This window comes from Phocoena phocoena, chromosome 1, assembly GCF_963924675.1.
Source record: "Phocoena phocoena chromosome 1, mPhoPho1.1, whole genome shotgun sequence".
NCBI classification, from domain to species: Eukaryota; Metazoa; Chordata; class Mammalia; order Artiodactyla; family Phocoenidae; genus Phocoena; species Phocoena phocoena.
In genome coordinates, this window is record NC_089219.1 from 145,085,250 (window position 1) to 145,113,060 (window position 27,811).

At 37.9% G+C, this 27,811-nt stretch overlaps 1 protein-coding gene across 1 annotated transcript; it reads left to right on the forward strand.

The window, feature by feature from the left end:
- The first annotated feature begins 11,429 nt into the window (after nt 1-11,429).
- On the forward strand, nt 11,430-27,346 carry ANGEL2 (angel homolog 2). Its single transcript, XM_065891562.1, has 9 exons — nt 11,430-11,488; nt 13,634-13,959; nt 18,721-18,977; nt 20,163-20,232; nt 21,437-21,858; nt 22,761-22,887; nt 23,300-23,357; nt 25,419-25,582; nt 27,195-27,346. The coding sequence occupies exons 1-9, from the start codon at nt 11,430-11,432 to the stop codon at nt 27,344-27,346; spliced, it is 1,635 nt and encodes a 544-aa protein (XP_065747634.1).
- The last annotated feature ends 465 nt before the right edge of the window (nt 27,347-27,811 follow it).

A 27,811-nucleotide genomic window follows, 5' to 3' on the forward strand; every position in this document is an offset into this window, starting at 1 on the left:
AGAGAAGAAAAAGAAATAAAAGGAATACAAATTGGAAAAGAAGAAGTCAAACTGTCACTGTTTGCAGATGACATGAAACTATACATAGAAAATCCTAAAGATGCCACCAGAAAACTACGAGAACTAATCAATGAATTTGGTAAGGTTGCAGGATACAAAATTAATGCACAGAAATCTCTGGCATTCCTATACACCAATAACGAAAAATCAGAAAGAGAAATAAAGGAAACACTCGCATTTACCATTGCAACAAAAAGAATAAAATACCTAGGAATAAACCTACCTAAGGAGACAAGAGACCTGTATGCAGAAAACTATAAGACACTGATGAAAGAAATTAAAGATGATACAAAGAGATGGAGAGATATACCATGTTCTTCTATTGGAAGAGTCAACATTGTGAAAATGAGTATACTACCCAAAGCAATCTACAGATTCAGTGCAATCTCTATCAAATTACCAATGGCATTTTTCACGAACTAGAACAAAAAAAATTACAATTTGTATGGAAACACAAAAGACCCTGAATAACCAAAGAAATCTTCAGAAAGAAAAACGGAGTTGGAGGAATCAGGCTCCCTGACTTCAAACTATACCACAAAGCTACAGTAATCAAGGCAGTATGGTACTGGAACAAAAACAGAAATATAGATTAATGATACCAGATAGAATGCCCAGAGATAAATCCACACATTTATGGGCACCTAATTTACGACAAAGGAGGCAAGAACATACAATGGAGAAAAAACAGCCTATTCTATAAGTGGTGCTGGGAAAACTGGACAGCTACATGTAAAGGAATGAAATTAGAACACTACCTAACACCATACACAAAAATAAACTCAAAATGGACTAAAGACTTAAATGTAAGACCAGACACTATAAAACTCTTAGAGGAAAACATAGGAGAAACACTCTTTGACATAAACCACGGCAAGATCTTTTTTGACCCACCTCCTAGAGTAACAGAAATAAACACAAAAACAAATGGGACCTAATGAAACTTAAAAGATTTTGCACAGCAAAGGAAACCATAAACAAGACAAAAAGACAACCCTCAGAATGGGAGAAAATATTTGCAAATGAATCAACAGACAAAGGATTAATCTCCAAAATATACAAACAGCTCATGGAGCTCAATATAAAAAAAAACAACCAATCTAGTTAAAAAATGGGGAGAAGACCTAAATAAACATTTCACCAAGGAAGACATACAGATGGCCAAGAGGTACATGAAAAGATGCTCAACATCACTGATTATTAGAGAAATGCAAATCAAAACTACAATGAGGTATCACCTCACGCCAGTCAGAATGGCCATTATCAAAAAATCTAGAAGGAATAAATGCTGGAAAGGGTGTAGTGAAAAGGGAACCCTCCTGCACTGTTGGTGTGAATGTAAATTGATACAACCAATATGGAAAAAAGTATGGAGGTTCCTTAAAAAACTAAAAATAGAACTACCATATGACCCAGCAATCACACTAACTGGCCTTATACCCTGAGAAAACCATAATTCAAAAAGAGTCATGTACCACAATGTTCATTGCAGCACTATTTACAATAGCCTGGACATGGAAGCAACCTACGTGTCCATCAACAGATGAATGGATAAAGAAGATGTGGCACATATATACAATGGAATATTACTCAGCCATAAAAAGAAACTAAATTGAGTTATTTGTAGTGAAGTGGATGGACCTAGAGTCTGTCATACAGAGTGAAGTAAGTCAGAAAGAGAAAAACAAATACCATATGCTAACACATATATATGGAATCTTAAAAAAAAAATGTGGTACTGATGAACCTAGTTACAGGGCAGGAATAAAGATGTAGACATAGAGAATGGACTTGAGGACATGGCAGGGGAGGGGGAAGCTGGGGCGAAGTGAGAGTAGCATCGACATATATACTCTACCGAATGTAAAAAAGATAGCTAGTGGGAAGCAGCAGCATAGCACAGGGAGATCACCCCGGTGCTTTGCAATGACATAGAGCGGTGGGATAGGGAGGCTTGGAGGGAGGCTCAAGAGGGAGGGGATATGGGGACATGTGTATGCATATGGCTGATTCAGTTTTTTGTACAACAGAAACTAACACTAACACTAAAAGAAACTTGAGTTTTTGGCAAAGCTTTGCTACCTTGTTGTAGACTTTTCTTCAGTTTCTATTAGATTTTTCAAAATATTGTAATAAATCAAAGATTCTCTTAAATATTTTTGACCTCTAGTATCCCAAACCTCCCAAGTTTAGATAACTATGAACTAAAGATTAATTAAAGAGAATAATGTGAAACAACTTACACCTTGACGTTAGCCTTCATTAAAGGTACATACTGCTTACAGCTAAATATCTAGTTTGGGCATGGCAGAGTCAAAATACTTGGTAAAATACCATTAAATATCCATTTATTTACTCATTATTTAGACAAACAAAAGACACGGCTTCTGTCCTCAAATGGGTATCAGACAACCACAAAGAGCATTTTTGCTTTTTCTTACATGTAGCTTCCTCATGCTCTCCTCTGCTGTTCCATTTCTCAGCCTCTTCCTTCTCTGTGTCCAAGGAACCCCTGCTGAGATCTGTCCTTGTTCTTTCATAGCTTCCCAGAAAGATAGCTGTAGGAGCCCAAAAACAGACCAAGCCAGGCAGCAGGGTCATCTGTCAGAGCTAAGTTCAATTCCATAACATTCACAAGTATCTGTACTATAGGGACTCACAAACCTGCAAAGGCCTCATTCTGGGACTGAGGGATCAGAATAGGAAAGGGTTTGGGGGTAGAGCGAAAAGATGAGCTAACATGAGTTTTATATCCTGACTACCAAATTTCTATCATTGTATCTCTGTTTTGAAAGCCTGAACATCAAGAGTTCTTAATTTAATCAGCCCATTTACAGGTTAGGAAAGAATTGAGAAATTCTAGCAAGGGCTGAATGCTGTAAAGTTTTCATCAAGGATCACTGCAGAACATATCGTTATGGAGAATTCCATCAGCTTTCCAGTCCAATTTACTGTATATTGTGAGACCATTTGTGAAACCTGGCCTGCTCCAAATTAAATCTTTAATATGCCACCACTCTGGCAGGTCAGATATAACTTAGGCTGGAAAAAATTAGAAACGCATGAAAAAAAGAAAGGTAAGATTTCATAACCATAAAGAGTTAGGAAGCCACTGTACCAGACTACAAGGTTCTGCAGGGGAGAGAATTATGTCACCATGACAACCCGAGATATTTTTATTAAGAGAGTTGGTAGGCTATACTGAAACATGTTCCAGAATTTGGAGGTTGAGAGTGAAGTATAAGAACATGTGTGGGAGTTGAAAGACAAATTTCAACTTTATTTGGATTTTCATCTTTATTTTTTAGCTTTTCCTTGCAATCCACATATTGCCAAATCTTGTTTCTTAAGCGCAAAAGGGCAAAAATAATTTTTATACCCCATATTAATATATAGATGTTATGTACATGTATGTATATATGACTATGTAATTTCACGAATTGGGAGGGTTTTTTTTTAACAAAGGATACAAGGTTTCTTGAAGAATTGGACACATTTATATCATCAATAGTTCAAAATAGGTTATAGTAAAAAAAATTTTTATAATTAATTTATTTGTATTATTTACTTATTTATTTTTGGCTGTGTTGGGTCTTCGTTGCTGTGTGCAGGCTTTCTCTAGTTGTGGAGAGTAGGGGCTACTCTTCGTTGTGGTGTGAGGGCTTCTCGTTGCAGTGGCTTCTCTTGTTGCAGAGCTTGGGCTCTAGGTGCGCAGGCTTCAGTAGTTGTGGCATGCAGGCTCAGTCGTTGTGGCATGTGGGCTCAGTAGTTGTGGCTCACAGGGTCTAGAGCCCTGGCTCAGTAGTTGTGGCGCACGGGCTTGGGATCTGTGGCATGTGGGATCTTCCCGGATCAGGGGTCGAACCCGTGTCCCCTGCATTGGCAGGCGGATTCTTAACCACTGGACCACCAGGGAAGTCCCAAAATAGGTTATTATACATTAGTATACCCATCCTTGTCTTAAAAAACCTGAGAGGATCAGGTGGATATCTTATGTACTGAATTTATACTGTATTACTTTTCATTTGACTTTATAACATTTTAATCTTCTGTGTTTAATTTCCTCTGTACTGTTTCCCAAAGTGTCTGCATAAACCTCTGTTATATGTGTATTATCTACTCAGTATATGTAGTTTATTTAACCAAGTTTATGTTCCAGTTTGTTTTGCATACAAAGTTGATGCAAAATAAACATTTCTGCCTGTGTCTTATAACAGATACTTCACAGCTATCATTTTATTTAATCATCACAATATTTCATAAGTATTATTATCCCCTTTTAGAGATGAGCTAACTGTAATCAAAGAGGTGATACATTTGCCCCATGCCACATCTGGAAGTGTCAGGTCTGTTAAATCCCAGGTTTATTTGACACTTACAAGTCTTTCCATTTCCTGTGCTACACTGATTATCAATGTCCTCATGATTCTGGAGGCATATACTTTGAGCTTATAAGGAAATTGTTTCTGATATTACATAAAACAATATGTTTGTACTTCCAGCTAAGATATAAGTTCTTGCATTGAAATGTCCTCTGCTCCAACACATAGCAATGAGAGATAAAATATAAAAACAGAAATTAACAAACAAAACAAAGCCAAGAAACAAACAAACAAATAAACTACCATGCTTGGAACCAATATAAACCTCTCTGAGGCCCAGACACACCAAAGTTGAGGCCTACAGCATTCTCCATCTAAGAATTCTGCTCCTGCTTGTTAACATGGACCAAAAGTCCTCCCATGAAAGACAAGAGATGGATGCAGTCTCGCTGCTGAAACTAGGGGCTTCTGCACCTATGAAAAAAAGGTTGAAAGGCGCTGTAATGACTGCTTCCAGAGCCGCGACAGTGGCTAGGAGGTAGGCAGGAGAAAGGTGACAGTTTCATATCCCAGACCTGGTCAAGTGGTCCACTAGCTCAAAGCCTGGATCTGCATTGTTTCTTAATAGCACAGCTAGATAAGTTTAAACCACCAATATAAGACCTGATTCTGGTCTGGGATTACTTGGGGAGAAATGGAGGCAAATAAAACACAGTTTGATAACTGTCACTCACAGAGAAACCAAAAATGAAGATATTATCGGTGACACAAAAACAAAAAGATTTTATCACCCACAGACATTTGCTAAAAAGAGAAACAATGTTTAAAAAATGACACAACGGGCCCAAAATGGATTCGTCTGTGCTAAGCACCGCATCAGCAAATCAAGACTTAATCCCTAACCTAACTGCAGTTTCAGCCTCTCCCAGGAATGTAAGCTTTAACCAGTCAGTCTGAAATTACCTGGTCAGCACTAGCAAGGTAGTCTGCGCAATAGAACCCTTCTGTCCCCCAAAGGCAGGTGACCTTGCCTGAAACAACACACTCTTTGCTAGAAACTTCCTTTTCTCAATCCTTTCTGCCTCCAAAAGCCTTCCATTTCCTACAGCTCCTCAGAACTCCTTTCTGTCTGTTTGATGGGATGCTGCCTGATTCATGAATCCTCGAATAAAGCCAGTTAGATCTTCAAATTTCCTCAGTTGAATTTTGATTTTCAACAATAACAAAGAGGCAAAGAAGTTGTTATAAATATGTTGGTGTTACGATTAAAAAACTAGTGTTGAGGGAACAAAAAAAAAAAATCAAGAAATATGGGCAGCAGTGTTTAATGAAAAAGTCTGCTAAAGTTCTTGTCTTAATCATGAAAAGGATAGAGATAACAAAATTCTTATCAGAAATTTTGTTAGGAATACAAATGAAATTAGTATTTGGAGCAATAGAAATTTTTATACATGCCAAGTGAAAGTACAACCACTTTGGAGAGCAATTTGTCAATATGTAGTGAAGATGAGGATGTATTTCCTACCATCAGCACAATTCCACCCCTGGGAACATGTAAAGAAACATCACAGATGTGAACAGGGAGACATATGAGAACATTTATTAGTAATTATAGCATTAGTAATAATAGCAAAAACAGTAAACAACATAAATGTATATCAACAGAATAAAAGATTAATAAATTGTGACTTGTAGTTGGAATAATGTACAGTATTGAAAAATGAATGAACCAAAATTAGGGGGATAAACATGGGTAAATCTTAAAATATAATGTTGAGTTTTAAAAGCAAGTTGCAGACAGAGTGTGCCATTTAGATATAGTTTTAAAATATGTTACATAAAACATTATATAATGTTTGGAATACTTATTATACAGAAAAATATAACAGCATATATGGGAATGGAAATCAGGACAGTAGTTATATCTGGGGAAATGAAGGACTTGTGGGTGAAGTGCCAAGAGGCTTCAACCACATTTTTAATACTTTATTTCTTAAGCTGGGTGTTGGGATAAATGAAAAAATGAAAGAGTGAATGAACTTTAACTGCAAATGTCATTGGAGTCCACCTGGTATAGGGATATAACAATAAGAATATCTGGAAAGATTATTTAAATTGGAACTTAACAAACTACAAGTGCTACACTCTTGTTATGGCGTTAACTTGAGGTATGATTGACATATAAAAATTGTACATATTAAGGTGTGCAACATGTCTTGATACATATAAACATTTTGAAACGATTATCACAAGTTAATTAACATATCCTATCCATCTCCTCACTTAGTTACCATTTTGTGTGTGTGTGTAGGGTGAGAATACTTATCTTAGCAAATTTCAGGTATACATTTTTATTAACTATAGTCACTATGCTACACTTTAGGCCTCAGAATTTATTCAGAATTTATAACCGAAAGTTTGTACCTTTTGACCAATGTGGTATAAATTTCTGATTCCTCCTGTCCTCTAGAAACTAGTGAAGGTCTTCTCCAGATGTGTAATGTTTCTCTTTCAGTCTGTTCTGGATTTTTCTTCTCTCATAATCCTGGATCTGCCTTGTTTGCTGATCCAGTCTAGACATCCCAGACTAGGCAGCTGAAATGGTCAAGCCCCTGCTCAGAATTATCTGAAAATTGTTTTCAAATCCCTAAGTCTCTTTGCTATTGTTCAAAACTCATATTTTAAAAAACATTTTTATTAGCATATAGTTGATTTATAATGCTGTGTTAGTTTCTGTATAGCAAAGTGAATCAGTTGTATATATATCTCCAATCTTTTTCAGATTCTTTTCCCATATAGGTCATTACAGAGTATTGAATAGAGTTCCCTGTGCTATACAGTAGGGCCTTATTAGTTATCTATTTTATATATAGTAGTGTGTATATATCAATCCCAATCTCCCAATTTATCCCCTCCCCCCTGGTAACCATAAGATTGTTTTCTACAGCTGTGACTCTGTTTCTGTTTTGTAAATAAGTTCATTTGTACCACTTTTTTAGATTCCACATATAAGTGATATCATATGATATTTGTCTTTGTCTGACTTACTTCACTTAGTATGACAATCTCTAGGTCCATCCATATTGCTGCAAATGGCATTACAAAATTCATATTTTTGAGGATTATTTCATCTTCTGCCACATTTCCATGGCTCTAGTCATCTCTATGTCTAGTTGTAGAGCCCTTAATTCCTTAATGAGGTTCTCTGTACGTCTGTCACACTCTGAAAAGTGCCTCCACTAGTGACTTATTCCTTGAGAGGAGAGACAGTCACTGACTTCATGCCACTGCACCTCTCCATCCTCCTCTCTGCTCCATAATCAGCCCTGGCAGTTCTGTGGAAGGGAGAGGGAGTCTTACCTACTTTAGTTTTTGGCAGCAAGAACAACTTCCATGGTTCAAGAGTAAACACAGAAACACAGAAACTCACCCGTCCAGTTATTACAGAGCTGTTCTCCTTCCCAGTGGGCAATGAATTCTTGAGAGTCCTCATATCATAGAATGTGGACTCTGAAGCACTTCCCTTTTCTTTCAAACATCAGAGCTTCTGGGAGCAGTTTAACTCACACTTATTGCCATATTATCTACTCACATCTCCACCCAACTGATTCAAGTTCCTAAGCTTTTAAGCAGGCCCCTTAGCAGCAGATGAATCTCTGTATGCTTGCCCGAAATATTCCATTTCCCTTTAGTAGAGACCTTGAACGGTGAAGCATTCCTGACCATTCTTCTTCACTGCCTCAGCCCCTGGCTATCTATGCAATTATGATGGAATGGTATTTTGAGATATCAATCAGTGTCTCACCCCACCCATTTCTTATTACCATTAAACTATTTCAAAAAAGAAATCACCTGTTCACTAGAAATTGACCTTAATTATTTGAACTTGGATTCTTAAAACATTTCTGAGTTAGTTTCTGTAAGAATAATATATTTTTATTTTAAGCATATCACATTAAAGTATTTCTATGTCTGTTTTCAGATAATGTTAGAAGTTAAATTTATATGTGTTTATTTACCTTTATAAACCAATCAGAACAGAGCTCCTTTAATAATTTATATAAAAGTATAATTTATAATTTAATTTATGAGTACCATCCTGATGTAAGACATCTCATACTCACAAAATGAGATGTAAAGTCCTTTAGAAATAACAGACACATAGACACACAGGCATACGGAGAGTTTATGGCTTTGATTTTACAATTTCAGCCATGGGTCAAGAGTAAACATAGAAATGTAAAACATAAAAATTCACTATTCTAGATATCAAAGAGTTATTCTTCCCAGTAGACACAGAATTCTTGAACTGAAAACAGACAAATGAAAAAACAAACAAAGCCAACAAACCAGATTCTCTGTTGTCTCTCACTCAACAGAAAATAGATCTCTATAAATCATTAATCCTTTTACAGAGCCCACCAATGTGGTCAGACCATACAACCAAATTCCTGATCCTTGCTGCCATGAAGGGGAAATAATTTATTGGCCACATATAAGCCCCCAAAAATTGGTGGAGGAGAAAATTTACATGAGAAAACAGAGACCTAAAGAATTCTATTGTGCTTCAGATTCACCTCTGGGAGCAAGAAAAGAAGTACCTGGATTTAGCAACCCATGAGGTGTACTTGTCTGGTGGTGAAATTCAACTGGTTGTCAGATGAATACATTGGGCATCTCAGTGGGAACTGCAAAACTGTTACAGGATAATTCTCAAAAAAAAAAAAAAAAAAAGTAAAATCATACTGTTACCCACCACGGTTCTTGCCCTCCCTAATCAATAGAAATTGATAAGAGGCCGGACAAGAAATTCAGGCAAGGCTTTATTGGGGCTCCTGGTGCAGCACGAGGGAAAAACAAGTGACAGGTTCCCTTGCTTGTTCCCCGAGTAGGGGAGGCGAGCTGGTTCCTTATACAGGGTGAGGGTAGGGGTGGGTCCAGGGCTTGGACCCGAAGGCTGGCTTAGGTGCTGTGTCCACCCACTTAGTGGTGGACAATCATTTGTCCACCATCAATACTTGCAGTGCTTTTGCAGTCATTCATGGACATGCGCAGAGTGGCAAAAAATTTGGTTGCCTAACGTGCATGTTCCCAGGAGAGGTCTAGGGAAGCTAAGTGCTGCCTTCTTGTTTCAGCTCTCACATCATCAACAAGTGTCCTCTTCACGGTCTATTTAGTGCCACACTTTTCACATTTTTGTGCCTTTTTTCTTAGGGATTTTCTTGTTTAAAATGGCCCCCAGGGAATTCCCTGGCGGTACAGTAGTTAGGACTCCGCATTTTCACTGCCAGGGCCCGGGGTTCAATCCCTGGTTCAGGAACTAAGATCCCACAGCTGTGGGGTGCAGCCAAGAAAATGAAATGAAATGAAATAAAAGAAAAGAAATCAAATAAAATATGTTAAAAATGGCCACCAAAGGTAGTGCTGAAATGCTATTGTTCCTAGAGTCCTTGATGTGCCTTATGGAGAAAATACATGTGTTATATATGCTTCACTCAGGTGTGAATTCCTGCTATTGGTCATGAATTCAATGTTACTGAATCAAAAATATATAGTAAATAAAGTGTCTTTAAACAAACACATATAAAACAAGGTTATGTATTGATTTAGTGACTAAAATGTGACCAGTGGCTTGGGGGAACCTAACTGTATTTACCTGAGGAGCAATGGTTCAGTAGTTATTAATTCAGTGTTGGCAGTAACTTTGAGACAGGCTGGGACCTGGGACACTTTGCTGCCGTGATTGCACCTGGACAAACATCTCCTGGAGCAACAAAATACAAAGAAACTCTAAAGGACTAATAATAACTGTGTGCATGCTTGAGCAGTTGGGGCAAGTTATGGACATGATACAAAAAGACCGAAAAAACCCAACTACCACTTCTGAAGAGCAGGGAGCAAAAAAGGTGCACTGCACATGCATGCTGCACTCAACACCACCAAAAGGGTGGGCAAACAACCTAAGCCCCTCCAGCCTGACCACTGCACAGACTCCTACCCTCACCCCACAAAAGGAATCAGGTCACCACCGACCTTGGGGAGCAAACAAGGGAAACTGTTACTTGTTTTCGCTCCCCCCTACTTGCAGCAGGGGCCCCAACAAAGCCTTGCCTGAATTCCTTATCTGGCCTCTTATCAATTTCTATTGATTGGGGGAAGGCCAAGAACCCCGGCTGGTATCAACTTTATAGAACATAACTACCACAAATAACGGAAATCAACTATATGTATACGGAGGGAAAAAGTGTTTTTCAAATGCATCTGATTTTCTTATTAACACAAGGGGGGGAGCCTTCCCAAGAAATCGCTCCACTACTTTTCCAAACAGCCTATAAAAGCGGTCATCAGGCCTTTCCCCCTCCACTATTCCTTTCCCCCTCCACTTTATTCTTCCTCAGTTCTCTCTCTCTCTATGTGTCTCTTGAAGGGGCTCTCCACCTAAGTAATGTTTTCCGAGAATCTAGAGTCCTATACTAAATTTGATAGCGACAGACATAGACGACGCACACGTACGTTCAAAAGTGAGCTCTGCGGACGCGTTCCCACAAAATTAATTGAAAATAACCCGTGGTACAACAGTTCTATCAGAACTCAGAGAAGGGCATTTCCCCACTTTGGGCATCCACCTTTGGAAATTCCCAAGGACATTATATAAATACATTAATTTTTTTTTTTTTCTTTTTAACAGTAACTGCAGTGAACCCTCCCACAAGCCTTAATAAAGCTTCGGCTCTTAGTTTATTTCCTCTGTTTCTTTAAGACGTAAGTCGGGTGTTTTGCCCTGTTCAGAAATGGCTGCCCCTACTTCACACGCATTGCGCATGGTTCTTGAACAGAATTTGGCGTAGAGGCAACTCAGTGACTTACGCGGCGCAAGATGGGGACTTGGCGGCGGGCAACACTGAACCTCCCAGCATGCTTTGCAGCCTGGCGGAGAGGCCCGACGCCTAGTGATGGGGAGCCCTCGGTGCTCTACGCCGCCAAATCGGCTGTAGCGGTTGAGGTTGAGCCCGGGGCCTGGGAATTGGACGCTCGCAGAGGGGGAAAATGGAAGCGTGGCGCTGTGTGAGGAGAGGCTACGGCCGCTGTGTGGTGGGGAGAGGCAGGTCAGTAGGGCTGGGTGGCGGGAGGGAGGAGGGAGGGGCGGGCGGCCTGGGGGCGGGCGGCCAGGGTTAACCGGGGCGGGGCGGGGTGGGGAGTGGGGGTTGGAAGAGGAAGAGGGCCCGGGCCGCGGTACCGTCAGGACGGACCTCCGGAGACCCCGAGGGATAGGTAAACCCGGCGCGCAGCCGGAGGGGCGCTCGGCCCACGGGGTCCAGGGCCCGCGCGCGGAGCGCGTCGGCCATGGGCCGGGTTCGTGCTTTCCGGACCAGGTTGGCCTCAGAGTTCCGACCCTTTTCCCCCAACCCAACCTCCTAGCCAGCCTGAGCCTCCGGGTCCCCGGCCTCCTTCCCCAACCCTGCAGCCCCCTCCGGGAGCTGCCGGTCTGCAGGGAGGGGCTGGTTTGTTGTTGTGTTGGTGCCTCTCGAACTTTAGTTACTGGGATCCCAACCTTTACGATTATTACCAAATTTTCTTTCCACATCTATATTACTTAATGGATATTTTTCTTGAAATTGACTCACTTTTTAAAAAAGCACTTCAATAGGTGCTGCGCACGTTAGAGTCCCCCTAAGCAGTATCCGTGAGATCTTGGGTTTGGTATACTGATTTTTTTTTTCCTAATACATTTTGAAATGGATACTTAGATATTAAAAAATTTTAAGTTTAAATGTGTACCACGCGAAACCGACTGGTGTACCACACGTGGGAAGCACAGCACTCTATTAGTTTTTACATAAGTTATGGGGATCTGGTTTTAACTCCTGTAGTCTTGGGACTTGACAGTCGTCAACAATGTTTCCTGAGTACCAGCTGTGTGTCAGGCACTGTGCTAGGCACTTGGGAAGAGACCCAGATTAAAATGAATAAGAAGGCTCTGGCCGTGAAGGAGCTCATCATTTTAAGAGAAAAAAAAAAAAAAGTCTGTATCAGTAACTACAGATATAGAGAATGTTTTGTAGTACCAGTATTATATTTCAGTACGGTAGCTTATTAAGATAGAAAATGTATGGGCAAGCCCCAAATCTCTATGGCTTTCAGAGTTGTCACAAAGCAGGATACACTACCCTTGTCATGTCTTTAAAGATTTACAATTACATTGAGTTTAGAGAACAGTTTGAAAATGTGTAAACTCAATAAATTTATGTAACAGTTAAAAATTTAAATGCTGTTAAAATGAAACAAATGTAACATATAAAAGTCAAATAACAGTTAAATACAATTTAAGCAAAATTCTTTTGGTGATAAAAGTGGACATTATTGACACTATCTTGGAAATGTACCTTTAATGAATTCTGGAGGAAAGGATAGAAGTTTTTCTCAGAATCCTAGCGTTTTGCCAGAATAGTGTAGTAGAAAGAAGGTGGTGCTTGAGTTGCGTTGTTTCTTAGGAGAGCCTGAGAGCGATATATCTATTCAAAATAATAATAACACTACTTTGGAGACATTTTTCATGCTATAACCTATCAGATAATTGATGCTGTTGGGTTTGGAGTGTTGGTGAATTTCTAGTAATTCTCTTTCATTTCCCGCAAGGAGAAGCGTGCTTTGAATTAAAAGAGAAGAAAGGGAGTATCATGAAACAATAAATTATCTACCTACTGATTAGCAAGAGAGGTACTTTTATGAAGTAGTGATAGGCTTTTGTTAGCTATTAAGATGTTTGGAAAATATAACCTTGGTATAAAAAACATGTTCAGAAGCATGTTTTTACTCCAAACCCAGGTTGGAGAGATTCACTTTAATTGTAGTCACCTTATGTGTTCTATATTTGATTTAAGTATTAGGTTTGCTGTGGATTTTATTTGTCCATTGAGTTTTATTAGTTGCCAGAAAGCTACTCTGAATACAGTTTGGTGATTGATTCAACACAGTTGAATTGTGTGGACTTTTAGAAGTGCATCTGGTGTTTCGGGAGGTTGGTGGATTCTATGTTAAGTGTTTAGAATACCATTCATAGTTGTTTAGGGAGAGTATTGAGATACTGCCACTAGTAGTTAAGTAATGGCTGCTTTTTCCCCCATCCTTCACAGATTTAGAAGTCAGATTTTAAATATTAGACATTACCTTCCCTTGAGGAAACATTTAGATTTTGTGTGCTACAGCTGAACAAAAAGTGGTGCCTCAAGGAGTGTATTTATTTCTTTTAGATACCCCATGTTACCCCATCACCAGAAGAGTCTCGGCAGAGACTGGACTGCACCGTGGGAGAATCTGCAAAGGTGTTGCTGGAACAGACATATTTCTAGTTGTATGAGGTGGCCTGGACATTATTCTCGTGCTCCTTACCCATACTTCAGTAGTAGGCATTTTTCACTAAATTGGAGACCACCTTGTTTGTTTGAGTCTAGAACTCAGTTTCAGTACTGGAACTGGAGACCTGACAACCTGAGCCAGACATCTTTGATTCATCTCTCTAGTTACATCATGAACTCTGAGGGTGATGAGCCTTCATCAAAACGAAGAAAACACCAAGGTAAAGGTGACATTTATCTTGGTGCAGAAATAGACATAAGCCATAGAGTAATTGAAACTTTCATATTTAATCCTTAAGAAAACCTGCAGGTTTTAGAGGTGTTGGTGTTTATTTTTAGCCAGTAGTTTTCTGTGATGAAAAAGGAAATTCTTTTTTAAAATTAAGACTTTTAAAAAGAAATTTTCAATTGTGTATTTCTGGCAGTAAAAATAGAAGTGACTCTACATATAGACTAAAGTTGGAAAACAAATGGAGGACTAGATTAAAACATTAAGTTTAATTTAAGAATAATTTTCAAATTCAGTGTTTTTGAAACAAAGGTCCTTAGACTTCTTAGAAATTGGTGGATGTATGCTTGGGAGTCCACAGAGCTATTTTAAAAAATCATGTTTTCATTTTTAATGTTAGCTTCATTATATAAGACAAAAGAATTTCCTTAAATAGAAACAATCATAAATGAAAGCTATTTTCTTACAGAATCAGATTTTAGCTTATTAAATTTATATTTCTCATACTGGGGTCTGTAGACATAATCTCGAGAGTCTGTGGGAAGTTTTATCTTTTAACCACATCTTATTCAACTTTGAGACACTTTTTTCTAGATATCTTGATTATTTCTATTTTTCTCATATTCTTTTTACTCTAAACAATTCACTAGGCTCTCTGTGCTGCCAGCCAAGCCCTACCTCCAAAGTATACATGAGTTGTCTAAGTAAATTTGGAATTGTCTTTCTTACTGAGCTGTGGTTTTCAGTGAAGATCATTCCTACTGAAGATACGAAAATAGGCTGTGTGAGTGTTAAAGTGTAGGAAGCTGACCTAAGTTTGTCAAAGGATGGCATTCACAGTGTCTCACCTGGAAGTCAGAGCTAGATTAGTTAGTGCTCTTTCAAGTAGAACTTCTACTACACATTTAAGTAGAAATTCTAAGCACTCAAAAGTGAAAATTTATTTGTATAGCACTTAACCACCACATATGTTTATAAACAAAGCTTTGTTTGAATGATTAAAAGGTGTATTTAGAGACATTAAAATTAGGTTCCTAAGGACAACACATACTTTATAAATCTAGGGCTGTATGATGACATGAGATAGCTTCTCATTCACATATTCATTGTTCATCAGGACGACACACTCCTCTTCTGTTTAGCCTTTTGTTATAAATCAGGTGTGCTCTCAGATGGAGCGGTGGTGTAGTGACACAAGCATGGGCTTAGGAACCGCTCCCTGCTCTCAGTCTGCTCCACCACTAATTGTGTGGGTTTGGACAGGTCACTGAACCTCTCTGCTCCTTGGTTTCCCAGTGTAAAATAATGCCTACTTTGAAAGCCTGTGGAGGCATGAAGTGAGATATGTCAAAGTGCCTAACACACTGTTGGCTTCATAGTAGGTACTCAGAAAATCCTGGTGTTGTTGTTTTCCCTTTAATGGATGGGGAATTACATTTACATACTGATAAGCTTTGATTGCAACCTGACTCTTTATATGTCCGTTCTTCCTAGGTATTGTGAATAAGGAAAATGCTCTTCGTTAAGCCATATTTGTGACTTCTGATATTTCACTAATACTACTTTTCAATCAAGAGAACAGCATTGCTAACTTGCCTATCACTTTAAAGTGGTATTTGAAGGATTTGTGTGACACAATTATGACCTTTTAATTAGGCACCCTAAAAACCCGATCAGGCCTATTGCTTACTTTCTTTGATTCATCTGTCTTCTCTGCTGTGATCACCTTGTTGCTCCTGACATGGAAGGTATATAAGCTTTTGTAGTGTGAATTTATGTTGTGAAGTATGTGAAGGCCAGAGACTATCCACTCTCTCAGTAGTTTTCAAACTGTCTTCCAGGGAACCCTAGCATTCAAATACATTTCTGTATGTTTATTAAAAGCAAATGTGGTCAGGATAAAATGTGTTTACCCCATCATCCCAGCTCCAGTCCCAACATACCAGGGACTGATGGTCATGACATGAAAAGTAATGCCAAAGTGTTATACAAGCTGTAGAAGTCTGAAAGCCACTGTATTAATTTGATAATCTGATGGTCTCAGTTATTTAAAACATGGAATTGCAAAAAGAATTGGTTACAAACTCTTAATTGCCAGGACTATACAAATCTTAATGCTTTTATATGCCTTTATATATACATATTCTACAAGAAAGTATGAATGATTTTTTTAGACTTCCATCGTTCATATTTTAACGCAGTGGTGCCATCAGGGTAGTGCTGTAAGTTTGTGATGGTAGCTTGCATTTTGTTTGTATGACTAGAGCCCTTTCCATCTCGTATACATATAAAGACTTAATGATTTGTGGCTAAAACCATAGACAGTCCCCAGTTTATGAATGAATTGTGTTCTAGATAATCAGTTCTTAAGAATCAGTTCTGTTTTCCTCATAGAAGCTATGTTATAAATCTCAGGGTAGTTGTGTGGAGTCAGTATAATTTGCTTTAGTTGTGGCCTTTAGGGGTAGGATTCTCCATTTTCAGTGAAGGATAAGGAAGGGGATAGTTTCCTTCTCTTTAGCTCTAGGCTAAATTATGTAATAGTTGAATGCTTTGTTTAGTTTGGTTTTCTTTCCTTCCACCATTTTTTCTTAGCCTTTCTCCTCAGGCTCCTAGTACCTTCATGGTATCATAATTCCAACTCCCCTGTTCCACCCAGACCTCACTATTCATAAAAATTACCTTCCTCTTCTGTCCTCTGGTCAAAATACCTATTCCCTCAGTGCAGCAGATATCAGCATTTAGATTTTGAGGGAAGAAACCTGATTAAAGTCAACTTACCAGAGTGTATATATATATATATATATATATATTTTTTTTTTTTTTTTTTTTTTTTTTTGCCGTACGCGGGCCTCTCACTGTTGTGGCCCCTCCCGCGGCGGAGCACAGGCTCCAGACGCGCAGGCCCAGCGGCCATGGCTCACGGGCCCAGCCGCTCCGCACGGCATGTGGGATCCTCCCGGACCGGGGCACGAACCCGTGTCCCCTGCATCGGCAGGCGGGCTCTCAACCACTGCGCCACCAGGGAAGCCCCACCAGAGTATATTTTAAAATTTTTACTTCACTGGCATTTTTCTAGAGTGTACTGACACTTTTTTTCTTCCAGTTTTATTGAGATATAATTGACTACCAGCCCTGTATAAGCTTAAGTTGTACAGCATAATGATTTGACTTACATACATCATGAAATGATTATCACAATAAGTTTTGTGAACATACGTCATTCCACAAAGACACAAAAGTAAAGAAATATTCTTCCCTGTGATGAGGACGCTTAGGATTTACTCTCTTAACAGTTTTCCTGTAGAACACGCCACAGTGCTCATTACATTGATCGTGTTGTACATCACATCCCTAGTATTTATTCATCTTATAACTGGAGGCTTGTACCTTTTGACTGCCCTCAACCAGTTCCCCCTCCCCACTAGAGTGTGTTGATATTCTGACTGTAAATATACCGTCATCGTAGAAGATTTGGAAAAATCTACCACAATCCTTCCTCTCAGAGACATTACTCTTAAAAACAGTGGTATGTTTCCCTTTAGTCTTTTTTCCCCCATATATAAAATATTTTTCTTCAATTAAATTTTTAATTGGTGAAATTTTAGGGATTGTCATCCAGTGAAGTGAAAACCTTCTTTCAGGAAAAGGGAGATATTCTAGGGCTCAGATTTTTTTCATATCATCTAATCATTCTCAAAAGTCCATCTTCAAATCTTTTTGTTTCCCAAGTTCATCCCATTTCTTGTTTTTCCCTTCTTTTGAGCTTATAGATTCTCTAAAATGTTCCACATGTTTTTTCATGGCTTCCATGGCAGTAAGAGTATCCTCTTTAATGGTGGGGTGAGGAAGACAAGATCAAAGGGGGTGTGTGTGTGTCTGTGTATATATACATATATATAAACATATATACTTAGTGGTGTGTGTCTGTATAGTGACACACATATATATATATTTATTTTTAGTAGGCATTTCTAAGTCAAAGGCTGCCTATAATTGCAAAATCTCATGCTATTTGATCCTCTTCTTATCACTTTATCAGGGTGCATGGTGTCTTTGCAGAATATAAACTATCACACATTCCTGGTTGCTGCATGCTAGGTTTGTCAGTCAGGCATCATTTACTAGCATTCTGTAGCTGTGTTACATTTAACCTTTGCTTTGCTGTGCATTAAAAATATTTCTTTTGCTTATTTTGTTTGCATTCTTCCAGTAAGTACTGCTTCCATTTATTGTCATTATATACCCTTCATTCATGTCTAAACCAGATTTCTCAGATGAATTGTTTCTGGAACTTAGTTAAGCATTTGATGATCTTATCATACTAATAGGTGATAAAATACAATGTGAAATCACCTTATTGAAAGGCCAGCTGTGACATACAAATATATTATCATGGTTATGAAGTTGCTGAGCATGTGTGCGGCAGAGCCACTTCGTAACCGTGGGGAAGTGAGAAACCGTGACCCCAATATAGTCAGTTTTATTAACACACACTCTCAGCCTCCAGAATGACTTGCTAGACCCTTTCAAACTGTTTTGTACCTCTTGGTCAGTCAGTGTATCATTTTACTGCCTTTGTAATCAATTTGATGACAACTTCTAGTTATTAAGTACTACACTGCCATTTCCTAGGGAAAAACATTCTGTTCATTGCCTATAGGAATGTTTAAAAGGCAAGAAAATACTTATATACAGGAAAAATATCCGTTTTTTATTAATTCTTTGTATTTTATCTAATATATTTTAACAGGCACAATAAAACGGGATTGGGAATATATATGTAACCATAATAAAGAAAAAACGAAGATCCTAGGAGACAAAAATGATGACCCCATATGTGAAGACAGTGAGAACAAGTTTGACTTTTCAGTGATGTCCTATAATATACTTTCTCAAGATTTATTGGAAGACAATTCACACCTTTATAAACACTGCCAGCGGCCAGTATTACACTGGAGTTTTAGGTTTCCCAATATTCTGAAAGAAATTAAACACTATGATGCAGATGTAAGTACAAAATATCATCAAAATTCTTCACATAAGGAAGAGTTGGATTCATTTCTGAACTAAATGGTTTTATCCCTTTTGCTTGTAGGGTAAGAAGGGAAGACATTAAATATAGTGATGAGGGAACTCTCTGGCGGTCCAGTGGTTAGGACTCTGCACTTTCACTGCCAAGGGCCTGGTCGGGGAACTAAGATCCCACAAGCCACAGTGTGGCCCAAAAATAAATAATATATAAATATAGTGATGGAGCAGTTTTTAACAAGGTATCATAACTTTGGAGGAATAACTTGCTAATGGTTGTTGATATAAATAATTATATAATGTTTCAAATAAGATCCAAAATGTTTTAAGCATCAATCAGTTTTGAGACAGGGACTGGCACCAAATTAAGTATTCAGTAAATATTTCCTTTGATTCAAAATTTAAATAATTCGTGCAAAAATTTATTTAGATGATAGCATTCGAAAAATTATCTCTTAAGAAAGGACTAGGGGCTTCCCTGGTGGCGAATCCGCCTGCCAATGGATTAAGAATCCGCCTGCCAATGCAGGAGACACAGGTTCGAGCCCTGGCCTGGGAAGATCCCACATGCCGCGGAGCAACTAAGCCCGTGGCCACAAATACTGAGCCTGCACTCTAGAGCCCGTGAGTCACAACTACTGAGCCCACATGCCACAACTATTGAGCCCATGTGCCACAACTACTGAAGCCTGCCCACCTAGAGCCCATGCTCCACAACAAAAGAAGCCACAGCAATAAGCCCGTGCACCACAACGAAGAGTAGCCCCTGCTTGACACAACTAGAGAAAAGCCTGCGTGCAGCAGTGAAGACCCAGTGCAGCCAAAAATAAAAAAAATAAATTTTTTTAAAAAAAGGACTAGAAGGATTTAGTACTAATGAACATGTAAATTCAGGAAAAATATTCCAACATATAAATATTTCCTTTGGTAAATACCAGTTTCGGATAAGAGGGCTTCATGTGATTAAAGGTCAGGGTTTTGGGGGCTGATCAAATTTGGAGACATTAATTTGATAGATCTATACATTACAGGAAAAAAAAAGTTTTTATTTCAGCTTTCATCAGGTTTTTAGAATTTTAGAAACCTATTTTTAAAGACAAAAGTACCAGAAAATTCATATTTGCATATTTTTGTTTTAATTCAAGCCATTTTTTTTCTTTTAAGGTACTTTGTTTGCAAGAAGTGCAAGAAGATCATTATGGAACAGAGATCAGGCCAAGTTTGGAATCATTGGGTACAGTGTAACTTTTACTTTAGCCAGATTTACTTAATGGGTTGTTAAAGTATAACTTGCTAATAACAAAGATGTGTGGTGTATTTGGACCTAAGATCTTAATTTTGAAAAACTTAATATGCATTTCAAAAGGTCAGGAAAAGATTGAGGTATATCAAGTGGGACCTTTTGTGTTAATACATAATTTTAATTCGGATGGAAAGGTATGCAAGAATCCCTTAATAGCTTCCTTTCCAGGAGTTGCTTTGCCTACTCCCAGAGCCCTAAGATTCTGAGTTCCATGAGATCAGGGACCATCATGTCTAGTTCATCATCATATAATACCAGTGTCCACCGTGTGTAATGGATAGAAGCTGAAAATCTGTTTGGTGAGTGAATACCTCTAGAAACAGGTTGTCTGTTTGAGAAATGCTGCCTACTTCGCATTCATCCATGCAGCAAATATTGGTATTTTTTCAGTGCCTACTGTACACCATGCACTGTTCTAGGCAGTGGGAATATAGCAGTGAGCAAAACGGGCAACAATCTCTGCCCTTGGGGAGCATACATTCTAGTGGAGAGAGGCCAAGAATAAACTGAACAAACAAGTAAATAGTGCCTTAGGTAATGGTAGTTTTCTGGAGAAAAGCAAATGGGTCAGGTTTCAGTTTTAAACAAAATGATCAGAAAAGGTAACATTTGAGTAAAGACAAAGGAGGTGAAGGAACAAGCCATGACTAGAGTTTTCCAGGTAGTGGAGATAGCAAAGGAAAGGCGCTGAAGTTGGAGTGCCTTAAGGCAAGTGAAGCTGCTGTGTGTGGAGTGGAGCAAGCGGGGAAGAATTAGAGGCAAAAAGGTGAGAGATATGGGGTTGGGGGCGGTGAGGGGGCAGATTACTATAAGGCCTCACTGTCTTTGTCATGACTCTGACTTCTGTTAGGATGGAAATGAGAATGGTGGTAATGTATACGTATGTAACCCTGAAGTCTGCCAGTAAAAAAATCTATTTGACCCAGTCTCAGACTTTTTTGATTGTAACACTTATTAACATCCTACATTACTATTGTTTTGCAGAATACACTTTGGTAAACATTGTTCAAAAAATTAGGAGAACTGTGTTTTGCCATATATATAATTTTGTGTGTGTGGCAAAACACAGTTCTTCTAATACTTACATATATAAAAAACCAGCCATCTTCATTAAAAATTTTTTTCTTTCCTCTAGGTTATCACTGTGAATACAAGATGCGGACAGGAAGGAAACCTGATGGCTGTGCCATTTGCTTCAAACATTCCAAATTTTCCCTCTTATCAGTGAACCCAGTGGAATTCTACCGCCGTGATGTTCCTCTATTGGACAGAGACAATGTTGGATTAGTGTTACTCTTGCAGCCCAAAATCCCAAGTGCTGCCTCCCCTGCGATCTGTGTGGCTAACACACATCTGTTGTATAATCCAAGGCGAGGTGATATTAAACTGACCCAACTGGCAATGCTTCTGGCAGAGATTTCCAGTGTTGCCCATCAGAAAGATGGCAGCTTCTGCCCCATTGTTATGTGTGGTGACTTTAATTCTGTTCCTGGTTCTCCACTGTATAGTTTTATAAAGGAAGGGAAATTGAATTATGAAGGACTTGCCATAGGAAAGGTACGTGCTTGCTTCCTCATTATTAGGAGGTGGACTGAGTCTCTCTCTTCATTGTAAAGTGAGGGTAGTCATCACAGGGCTATTTGAAAACCTTGATGAGTCAGTACCCTCACTTTACCAACCTGTGATGATGAGCTACAGCTACTGATAAGTAATTATATTTACTTGAGTGAATTTCACCTATTGAATTTCCATCTATTTGTGGCAACATTTTGCTTGGAGGAATTGACAGGCAGTAAAAAATTCAGAATGGGGGAGGAGAAGAAAAATGAAAGCATTGACAGACATGAGTACTGCATAAATAAGGAACTACTTACAAGGTGGCAGAATAGAATTTTGAATGCTGGATGTGGCCAATATAGTTGGCAAAACAGTAATTTAGTATTTATTTATTATATAAGCTTCCCTTTATACAGTGATAAATATTTTAATTCTTCAGCTGAGTGTAATTTATCCCATGTTTTTATTTTAATTGTACTTTCTTCTGCTTACTTTGGATTATTTCATCTTCGGTATATTTAACCAAAATAAACTCTCCACCACTGAGTTTTGAATGATAGTTTAAAATTTTATAGGAGTTGATCTCTCTTAGTATTTTATGTAGCAGGAAATATATTGCAGGTAGTAAAAAAGGAGGAGCAGTATTAGTCCAAAACTATAGATCGTTTAGATTTCCAAATTAGACAAAAACATGCATAGGAAAAGATTTCCATTTACATGTAAATAATAAGTGCTTTCTGAACTCTATTTGAACAAGATTTTATAAGCACAAATAATCAATGTAATGAATAAAGGGTAATATTTACCATTCTTGGATTCCCTCTTATCTAAGAAATAAACTTTTCAGTACACAAACTATTTAAAATCTATTCACCTAAGATACCTGTTGAAATTTTGTTTAGGTATCTGGCCAGGAACAGTCTTCACGGGGACAAAGAATTTTATCTATTCCAATTTGGCCCCCAAACCTAGGTATCTCACAGAACTGTGTGTATGAGGTACAGCAGGTACCAAAAGTAGAAAAGACAGGTAAGTGTTTGCAATACATTTTGGCAGTCTTCTTGATAATAGTGTTCCATTTGAAGACATAAAACTAAATTTTTTAAAGGGATAACATCTCAGTGATGAATATTCATATAAGCATATAGTTGTTTGCTTATTCCTTTTTTTTAAGAGCTCTAAATTTACCTTTTTAAAATTCAGTTTCCAAAATTATCTTTGCGTGAATTACTTGCATGTTGCTTTGGAAATGTTTGTGTTTTATTTTTGCTAATTCTGGAGATCATCAAAACATAGATACCAGAATGAACCATTTAACTAGGCATCTATCTAAACTAGATATGTCTTAAATATTGTTCCTAGAGTAAAAGGACTATACTAAGGCAAGCTAGAACAAAACAATACATTGATAGTATAAATATATTTCTCTTTGTTCTTCCAGACAGTGATCTGACACAAACACAGCTGGACAAAACAGAGGTCCTAGTAACAGCTGAAAAGTGAGTTTTGGAACGCAACAATAGACATTTGCTGACTTTAGTTGAGTAAAGAAATCACTTGGATGAAAAATGAAGTTGATGATATTTTATGCTGGTGAAGAATGCTGGCTCTTAAGTCAAATAGACCTGAGTTCCAACCTTGACTTTGCTACTTTTTAGCTGTGTGATTTTTGAGCAAGAAATTTAACATCTCTAAGGTTCAGTTTCTTTATCTAAATTTGGGTTGTTGTGAAGATTAGATGAGACAAAGCATGTAAAGCTCAGTGTTTGACATACAATAGTAAGTGCTTAAACCCTGCTGTTTATAGAAGCAGCTTGTCCATGAACCTGAACAGGCTAGTAAATTTATTATCTTTGAAATTTATTGCTATTACATATTTAAACAAAGGTCAAGATCACAGAAAAATATCTTTCAGATTTCAAGAGGACCTTTAGCCTCCTTTGACTTACTGGATCTTGAAACAAATCTATAGGAGAATTGATCCAAAAAAGAATATGTCTGTAGAAAAGACAATTACTTATACATATCTCTTAAACTACAGGAAAAGGTCATCAGAGGTAGCTGGGTGAAGATGCCTGGATTTCTTTTTATTAAAGAATCATGAATGTTTAGGGCTGTGGTTGAGAAACAGATGTATATTAATACAACAGGATGGAGACTTAAATCTTGTCCCTTGGGAGATTCTTGAAATGTCTTGATTGTTTCATATTGTGCTCTTTTATAGCTTTGACTTTCGTTTAACATTTAAATTTTCTCATTCTTTTTATCTGCTTTCTCCTCAGTCTTATTTTATTTTGTATATCTTGTTTTGGGAAAATATCTCATATATAAGAATTAGTAAGAAAGCAATTGTTTTGAATTTTTGAAAAAGAATATATAAAAATCTGTGATTAAAACTTTCAAAGTAAAAACTTCCCTGAGTAAGATTAATAAAAAGGTTACTCTTACTAACAACTACTTAGTTTTGAGTAATTCTAAAATCTTTTTATAACAAAATGGGGTATAAGAAAAGATACTTTTAAGTATCTATATAAATACAGTGTGTGTATATGCATAGCTTTTTTCTGTAAACTGAAATGTTGGTATTAAGATAACAGTTTGCAGGAGACCTATTTTACATTTAAAAATATTGTAAATATAAGTCCTTAGACATAAAAAGTTGCTAAAACTTGGAAATAGAGCATCTTGAAGCAATTACCTTTGCTTATTGACATATGAGCTCTTTAAAAGCAGAGCAACATCTTTATTTGTGTATTCTCAGCGCATAAGACGAGATAGTGCCTGGGACTTAGTACGTGCTTGGTAAATGTTTGTTGGGTGAATAAAAAAAAAGGTTTTTTTAAATTTTGTTTTGTGACGTAAAAGATCCTTAAAATTCATGATGTGTTAGTAGGAAATGATTTTTAAACCTTTTACCCATAACATTATGTGTATTTGTAGTGTGGGGTAAATGTAAACCATTATAGAAGCTGTTTTAAGATACAGTATGAGGGAATTCCCTGGTGGTCCAGTGGTTAGGACTACATGCTCTCAGAGGGCCCAGGTTCAATCCCTGGTCAGGGAACTAAGATCCCACAAGCTGTGCAGTGCAGCCAAAAAAAAAAAAAGATGCAGTACAAAATTATCTCATATACCATACCAAGAACAGTCACGGTAAAATATAAACCCTCGGACATCAGAAGTCTATTAGTTCTAAATAGCATTCCTAAAGGCCACTTTAATTTACCTTTTTAAAAACAACAAAAAACTTATAAATTGTTTAACAGTATGTGTTCATTCGCAAGTGAAGTCTCTCAAATATGTTATAATTAATTTTAAAAGTCACATTATTTGGTTAAGTATTGAGCTCCCCACTCGCACCCCACCCCATGTATCACAGCTCTGTTAATGGGTTTTGGATATCACTGCATGAATAAAGGAATGCAAAATTGTGATATGGTCTAAATAAAGATTGTCCTCATGTCTGGTTTTGTCTGGAAATTAAGTGAAAAAGTGGTTTCAATAGGAATTATAAAAATCATGAAGAACTTGATGCTAAATAATTTTTCTTTTCAATTTAGATTATCTTCAAAGTTACAGCACCATTTCAGCTTGTCATCTGTTTATTCACATTATTTTCCTGACACTGGAATTCCAGAAGTGACCACCTGTCATTCCCGAAGTGCCATAACTGTGGATTATATTTTCTATTCTGCTGAAAAGGAAGGTGTTGCTGGGCAGCCAGGTAAAGAAGGCATGTAATCTTAAATTCTACTTGAGAACACAGTAACTAAAACTTCAGGGCTAAAGTTGAGAAAGCTAGCTAAACATCTAGATGTTTAGATTTAGAAATTTAAAATATTTTTAAATTGGTAATATATTTGGCAGATTGGTGATATATTTGAGTAAATCAGTTTATCACCTGCAAAAGTTGGAGGCAGTGGAACACCTCAAAGCAAATTATTACCCAAGAATTATATCCACAGCTCTACCCTCCAGTCCCAGTCGGCTTCTGAGGTAGAGTACAGATCTTTCATATTGCCCTTTGGTTTCACTCTCCATACATTTGTTTTTCTTGTGACAGCAACATCATACAGTTTTGTACTTAACTTTTACTGAAGTATGTTGCGTTCATTGTAGGGCCTTGCTTGTACTGCCAACAATTGACAGTTTTGTCATGTTGAACCTGGAATATTGGTTCTTCCTGGAAAGAGAAGTCTATAATATATGTGTTTTCAAAAAGCAAAGGTGATAACACACTCTTCCTTGTATGATTCAATGAAAACAAGATTTTTTTTTTTTGGGGGGGGGTACACGGGCCTCACTGTTGCGGCGTCTCCCATTGCGGAGCACAGGCTCCGGACGCGCAGGCTAAGTGGCCATGGCTCACGGGCCTAGCCGCTCCGCGGCATGTGGGATCCTCCCGGACCAGGGCACGAACCCGTGTCCCCTGCATCGGCAGGCGGACTCTCAACCACTGCGCCACCAGGGAAGCCCAAGATTTTAAATACTAATCAAAGGACTTAACATGGAGAAGAAAGTGCCATTTAAAGTAACTGGAAGTCAAAAATATATTCAGAAAACTGAAAATCCTAAATGTGGACAGCTATTTTGTTTTTCCTGATTTTCCCCTTTTTTCTTTTCCTTTTTCTTTTTTCAGTGCTACTTTTCTTTTCCCATCTGTTTGTTTGTTTTCTCCTTCACAAGGATAACCTTACTAGTAACATTCAGGAGGTGGTTTACTCCTCTCTGCTAGATCAACTCTGCAAAATAAGCTTGCTTTGAATTTGTAATAAGGTTCTGGTAGTTGTCATACTGAAGAACACTCACTAGGTGGCAGAAGTGTGCCATGGACCAGCATCGCTACTGTTAGCATTAAGAGCACATCCTCTTTTACTCTATTTCCATGGGTACTGAGTGTCTGGGACCAAACTATACTAATTTATTCTGCAGTCACCTCATAAACGTCCTACTCAGATGTGGCTTGGTCTGTCTGACTTTATACAACTACAGAAAGGTTGATGGGTGAATTTCTTAGGTAGTTGTCAATCTCAAATTATTCTTAGCATCTTATGTGTCGCATTGATATATTCTTCTAAAGATTATTTGCAGAAGTTGAAATGGAAAAAAAATCCGAAATAGAAAAAAACAAGCATCTGAAACTTCTGTTTGTTAGAGAATTATAATTAGGTTATATCGCAATAAAAATTTAACCATATTCTAAAAACTGTTTCATATTAGACTTCCAGAAGGGTGTCAAGCTATATATCATTGTTGTTTTAAAAGAAAAAAAAACATTTGTATGATTTACAGTAACCTGTTGTTTCACTAAATATGTATATGTTTCTTTAATATAGGAGCCGAAGTTGCTTTGGTTGGTGGCTTGAAACTTCTAGCTAGACTGTCACTTCTTACAGAACAAGACTTATGGACTGTTAATGGACTTCCAAACGAAAATAACTCTTCGGATCATCTGCCTTTATTGGCCAAATTCAGACTTGAGCTCTGACTTCTTTTTTTTTTTTTTCGGTACGCGGGCCTCTCACTGTTGTGGCATCTCCCGTTGCAGAGCACAGGCTCCAGACGCGCAGGCCAGCGGCCATGGCTCATGGGCCTAGCCGCTCCACGGCATGTGGGCTCTTCCCAGGGCACGAACCCGTGTCCCCTGCATCGGCAGGTGGACTCTCAACCACTGCGCCACCAGGGAAGCCCCTTGCTCTTCTTTGATTACATATATACTGTGCTTTCCCATTTATTTTCTTTTTCAAAGAATGTAAAGTTGTTCTTAAGAGTTTGCATGTTACTTATTTTTACGCTATGGAATTTCTGAAGAGGTTATGTTAAATGCTTGAAACAGGTAGCAGAAGAAACAAGTTTACAACAATTTTCTTTTTTTGATAATGAAAATATATTTTCCTGACAAGTGAGATCTAAACACTCTTTATTGTAAAAAAGTTGTAAATATTTATTATAA